Source organism: Micropterus dolomieu, linkage group LG05, assembly GCF_021292245.1.
Source record: "Micropterus dolomieu isolate WLL.071019.BEF.003 ecotype Adirondacks linkage group LG05, ASM2129224v1, whole genome shotgun sequence".
Classification (NCBI taxonomy): Eukaryota; Metazoa; Chordata; class Actinopteri; order Centrarchiformes; family Centrarchidae; genus Micropterus; species Micropterus dolomieu.
Genome location: NC_060154.1, coordinates 9,827,159 through 9,833,378, shown reverse-complemented (window position 1 = coordinate 9,833,378; position 6,220 = coordinate 9,827,159). Strand labels below are relative to the sequence as shown.

General features: G+C 37.1%; 1 protein-coding gene across 9 annotated transcripts in view; it reads left to right on the top strand.

The window, feature by feature from the left end:
- The first annotated feature begins 257 nt into the window (after positions 1-257).
- Positions 258-6,220, top strand: part of ptprc (protein tyrosine phosphatase receptor type C) — a 27,606-nt gene continuing 21,643 nt past the window's right edge. For 4 of the 9 annotated variants that reach the window (XM_046049561.1, XM_046049562.1, XM_046049560.1 and 1 more), the window contains exons 1-4: positions 258-528; positions 4,376-4,390; positions 5,496-5,597; positions 5,933-6,145. In XM_046049561.1, the coding sequence (XP_045905517.1) occupies positions 465-528; positions 4,376-4,390; positions 5,496-5,597; positions 5,933-6,145 (394 nt within the window). In that variant the 5' untranslated portion in view covers positions 258-464. The remainder of the gene's footprint in view (positions 529-4,375; positions 4,391-5,495; positions 5,598-5,932; positions 6,146-6,220) is intronic. The other 5 variants (XM_046049568.1, XM_046049567.1, XM_046049564.1 and 2 more) reach the window with 2 other exon arrangements.

The window sequence follows — 6,220 nt, the reverse complement described above, 5'->3', positions numbered from 1 at the left end:
GCATGTATCTAAAAACCTGATATGTCAAACCCCAATTTAAAAGAATTGGGGGGAATGGCTTCAGAATAAAACTAAACTTCACCCATTTTTTCACAAGTCAGAGGGTTTTCACACTTGAGCAAAAGCAAGTAAAGATTAGACGAGAGAAGACTTCCTGTTCTTGGTGGCGTAGCTGAAATGAAGCTTCCTGTCACCAAACGTTAAGGTAAAGGCAGGCTCTCTTTGTGTGACATCACTATCACTTGCTTGAAACCAGAGGCGAGGTTTAGGTTTGGGGGACAAGTCCAGGAAGCTGCACCAACTGATAAGGCAGAAAACATATGTAGTTTTTGGATTATTTCTCTCTTAGGGTTAAGTTTAGAATTTAAAATACTGCTTCAATTCGGCGTGTCAATATCTGCCTATTGGTCCCCAATAGGACTATACTGTATGGTTTGCGGCCGTGCACACCCTAACTCCTGGATATGGCGGGTCTCTGTGGTCTAAAGATCCTGCTGCTCTTGGCTCTAATCATCGGTTTGGCCAACTGTAAGTAACCAACTGCATCGTCTTTATGAAGTGATTGTGGAAAGGGAACGGTGCTCTGTGAAGTTGAGTCCTTGAATGTGTCATTGAAAGTCTTCTAGAAGGAAAACAAAATCTGTAAATGATCCAAAACTTGAATAATAGCCAATTGTAGGCAATCTAATTTAACTGTTTTTGAAGTTGTAGCATATGGTTGTTGAGCATGTGATCATGTTTACAAGAAAAGGTTAAACACTTTCCATGCCTGAGACAGAGGCTTGAATCTGTCAGCGCAAACGCTTGACAATTTGCTTTTTTTGAAAACTGGAAAACATCGGCGCACAAAATGTAATCATTTAAAGTAAAAACTGAGGGCAGAAATGACAAGCTACAGTATATCATATTTTTGAGTTGTGCCTCCGTTTGTGCTACTTCACGTTTCTTAAACTTTTCAAACCCAAGAACACAAGACAGTACAGCGCACACTTGATGTGAGAAGCTAAAAAGTGACAGGTTTGAGAGCCCCTTTGGCAAAAGAATAAACAGTTATGTTCAACCAAAGACTGCTGTTAATAAGAAGACTGTCTTTAAAACGTTTTCTTCATTTGGTACAAAGCTATGGGAATTTTTGCAATCATGTTTCTGTTCTCCTTTGACATTGTGTGTTAGTATGTGTGTGTGTGTGTGTGTGTGTGTGTGTGTGTGTGTGTGTGTGTGTGTGTGTGTGTGTGTGTGTGTGCGTGTGTGCATGCGCGTAAGTGTGTGGGTACGTGTATATGTGTGTGTCATGTGTGTGTGTGTGTAGGTGGGGGGGATTTATGTCTCTTAGAGATGATAGAAATGTTCAGGGTGTGTCCCAGCAAGCTCTTCACTTCAACCCTAGTGGCTGTGAGTGCTGTATATGATACACATCTGTGTGTGTGTGTATGCATGCATATGTGCATGTGTTAATTCAGACCCACCTTACTGCCTCTTGCATCACTCAGTTATGCTACTGTTCAGCACATCAAACAATTTCTGCTATTTGCAGCTTAGACGCCTGTACACATGAGCTGAAATAAACCCTTCGCTCTATTTATTTCACTCTGTTGTCTTTAATGTCAGTCAGGGTCAGTTTTTTCTCATTTGTTTCTAACATACAGTATTTCACAGCTAGTGCGTGAGATGAGTCATCATGCTACACCATATCAACAGACGTTTCCTATTTTTATCTCTTCACTTTTCCATTGATCAGGTATCATTTTTCATAATTAAAACACTCCAAAAGTAGCAATATTTTTAAAAGCAATGATGATTTGTTTTAAATAATTTTGTATCAATTTAGTAATCTTACCATTATTAACATATGACCACTGGTGGATACTAAGTACACTTACTCAAGTACTGTATTTTAGCACCATTCTGATGTATAATCCACTACATTTCAGAGGGAAATATTGTATATTTTCTATGGTTACTTTGCAAATTAATATTTAACAAACCTATAATGAGCACACAGAACAGTGCATTGTAATACAGTAAATTAAACCGCCTGACAATATACAAAAATAACTGGAATCAGCTTCATCTCAACAGCTACAAAAGTTAAATGCTATTTACATGTAAAAGAAATAATTATCTAATAGTACAATACACTGTAGAAGAATATATCTCTTACAGAGCTCAATTTGCCTGCAACATGGCTACATATATTCTTTAGGTAACTGATAAGACTTCTACTTAAGCACAGTTTTGAATACAAGACTTTTAATTGTAATGGAGTATTTTTACAGAGTGGTATTGATATGTTTACCCAGTGCTGGAAGAAGTATTCAGAGATTTTACTTAAGAAAAAGTAGAGTAAATTTCTCAATTACAAATCCTACCCTCAATATCTTACTCAAATAAGTATTATAAGCTAAATGTACTTAAAGTATCAAAAGTAAAAGTACTGGTTCTGCAGAAACAGTTATTATTAATCATGTATGTGCTGTACTGTGACTTTTAAAACTTGCAATATGTATTTGTGTCATAAGTATGCATTTGATGGTGTTTCACCACTAATATTAAATAACAGAGAATGTGGCGAAGAGCTTCCTTCCAATACAGAAACTAGTTGGTGTTAAATCGATTCAAAACTCTGCCCAACTTGTCTTTCTTCACTTTTTTCCCTCATTGTTGTTAAAGAATTAGAGTAAACGTAGGGTCAGATCAACCCTTCGGGCCAAATATCATGTGAGCGCTAGTTACATTTAGGTAAACCAGCGTGAGAGCAAGCATTAACATGCAGATTTTCAAGCTTTCTTTTGCTGCAGCAGATCAAAAAGTTGACCACTTCCGTGTTCCATTCTGGGTTGCCTTCATTTCCTGGCAAAAGCAGAGCAGCAGAGCGGGCCAAGCAGGCTGAGACTGAACAAAAGTAAATTGAGAATTCATGAAAAAAAATAGGGAAGTGTAGTGTCTAAAATGAAGAAGTGAGGTCAGAGATGTTAAGTATGCTGCATGATTAAAGCAGGTTCTGGGAGGAGTGTGCTCGTCACAAAGCAGGGGGCGGTATTCTGCGGTGAATGCAAAATATGACAAGAAAGGATAAAAAAACTTATGGTGAGCTCTGATAGAGAGAAAACTGATGTATGAGAGACAGATCCAGACACTGTATCAGTTTCTTTATTAAATGTCAGAAAAGTAAATGGATTCCGGGACAGGAGTCTGAGGGCATTTGAGCTCTGACTGTCAGTAAACTGTAACTACTGTCAAATTTGTGCAGTTGAATTTCTTCTCTATTGTCACCTCATCTCCCTTCCTCTACCTATTTCTTCCTCTATTTCTGCTTCTTTCTCTCTCACACTTGAACAGGCTGATGTAACAGTGTGAATATCACACCTTTGTTTCACACTCAGCCCTGAAAAAGAAAGCATGCAAAAGACCAAGGAGGCTTTACTTAAAAATATTTAGGCCATTTAAAAAACAACCTAAAAACTTAAAAACAGTTTTTTTTATTTTTACAATGCTGTAAATTAAACAAACAATATTAGGGTTTGGATAAAGTTTTCTCACTAGTAAAATCAATTTGATCACTCAAACCTTTCACTGAAACACTTCAATCGGCAGGAAGTATAAAGTGGTGAAATGTCACTGCAGAGAGCATGCATCTCTGCTCGAGACAGTGAAACAAGAATGCGCCAAACCACATCCTGAAATTCATTGTTTGACTGTCCCCCATCACCTCATCACTCATTGCTTTTATTATAAAGAACAAATGGACAAAACTGCCAATATGTATTTACAAGCCTATTTTTGTTCCAAATTCGTAAAACTATTGTAATATAAGAAAATGTAGTTTGAAAAGCAAAGAAAAATGCACTTATTAAGACATAAATTATTAATAATTCATATTAATGGGGCATTCAGCAAAGCATGATTATCATTTTAAACAATATTTGGAGACACTGTCATTCCTAAAGGCTAAAAATGAGGATATGAGAAAGAAAGTCCATTTGTGCTTCAGAATGATCCAGTGATCTGTCCAAACTGAAACAAATTTTGTAAGTGTGGAGAGGTTCTAGGTTTCAGTGCAAAGCAGGAAATAGCGGTTTGCCTTCTGAAATAGCAAATATGACTCTTTGCCACATTGTCATAGCAACCAGGTTGTACAGCACTGCCTCATACACAACCTCAGATACAAAATAGTCACCAATGTTAACTTGGCCCTTAAAAATTTTTTTTTTTGGGAAGAAGGAAGTTCACGCTTTACAAAAATTTAACGCCTGAAAAAACGTACTTGTTGGTTTGTTTCTTTTTCTGTATAATTATATGCAGTAAACAGAACTCTTTTATGGCAAAAAAGCATGGCAAAATGATTTAATTATTTTTTTCTTATTTGTAATTCCAGGTGAAGACCCAAAAGGTGAGTGGCAATACTAAATAACAAAATTTAATTGTTATCATAATTAATAAAATGCAAATGCCTGTGCTATACCTATATGATCCATTGTATTCACCTTTCTGCTTTCCAAAGTGAGATTGTGATTGCTTCTTTAAACCTTTTTTCCTTGTTTTTTGTCAAATTATACTCTGTATTATACTCTGTCTGAGTATGGAGAGTATAACAGTAATAGAGCAGTAATTTGAGCAGTTCTGTGTCAAGTGTTTTTAGTATTTAGGTAAATCAAATTCTGCGGTATGGATGTAACTTTTTTCCATTATAGGAACAAGAAAGTCACTGATTATGCAGCCAGTGAAACATGAATCCTAATATTTCCTAAAAGTGGGTACTCTACAATCATCAGTGGTAGAAAAAGAAATCTGTTTGAACACAACGTTTTCTAGAAAAATTTAAATACCCTATTTCCATTTTATCCTCTGATCCTGGCTTTATATAAATAAGCTGTGTGAGGTTACCCTACAGTTTCTTTGAGAAAGCTATAATAGAAACATCTAATCAAAGTTGAGGCTAAACTTGTCTTTCAATGTCTTCATCAACTCTGGTTTAATAGATTATATATTTTCTATTTATCCGGTACTTTGATTTAAACATTAAACCCAATTTACTCTGTGAAGAAACTAAGTGAGGTGGCTATTGGCGCAACATTTTGCCAACACTTTCCACTGTTGACATCATCCTGTTGAGATTCACAACCTTGTTTGTGCTTTGACAAAGAAAGACAAGTCCCAAAACAGGAAGTATTTAAACTCATAAGTACAGTTAATGCTCAGCTTGATTACATTTCTGCTATTCTAGCGGTAGAATCCCACTGAACAGCTGAATACTGCTTTTCCTGCTCTGAATATAAATTTGTTCTGCCCTGTGCAACTATTGCTTGGCATTTTTCTTGTTAATACAAATGTGTAGTAGACATAACTTAAGGAAGGGATTGACAAGTAGCAACACCATCTTTGTAACAAGAGGAAACAGGATTTATGTGGTCATCATCTTTAGAAGTATAATGCTCATGTAGAAGCTAGCATTGTGATAATGTGCCTGGCCTGACTTTTGTGTTCTTGGAATGCAGATGTTTCAACCTCCTCACCTCCACCCACCACCACAAAGTCCAGTGTACCTCCAAAACCCAACCAATCTGTCACCTCCTCACTTCCACTCACCACGGCAGCAGGTACTGTCATGCCTTCAGACACCAAAGTAACTGCCCTCAAACTTTCACTCACCACAATCAACCCCCACCTCAGACTCCAATGTTCGGGCACTTGATTCAACTACCACATCTGGGAATGTATTCAGCCTCAGTTTACAGTTTTATTGGAAACATTAGCGTTTCATTCAATTACTATATACACCTCTTTCCAGGTTTTTTGTCAAGTTATACTCTATCTAAGATCAGTTATAATGATATGTAGATGCATTAAATCTTATTTTGGGAAACATTTAGGTCAAACAAATGGAGTCTGGAGTATTTAAAGCATAACTGACTTTTGTGTTCTTGGAATACAGATGTTTCAACCTCCTCACTTCCACACACCATCACAAAGTCCACTTTACCTTCAGAAACCAGCCAATCTGTCACCTCCTCACCTTCACGCACAATCACAGCAGCTACTGTCAAGCCTACAGGCACCCCAGCACCTGCCCTCATTCTTTCACGCACCACACCAACCCTCAAATCAGACTCCAAAGTTCAGGCACTCAGTTCAACTACCATGCCTGGTAATGTATTCAGCCTCAGTTTACAGTTTTATTGGAAACATTAGCATTGCTTTCAGCGTGATATCTTCCTGAAAT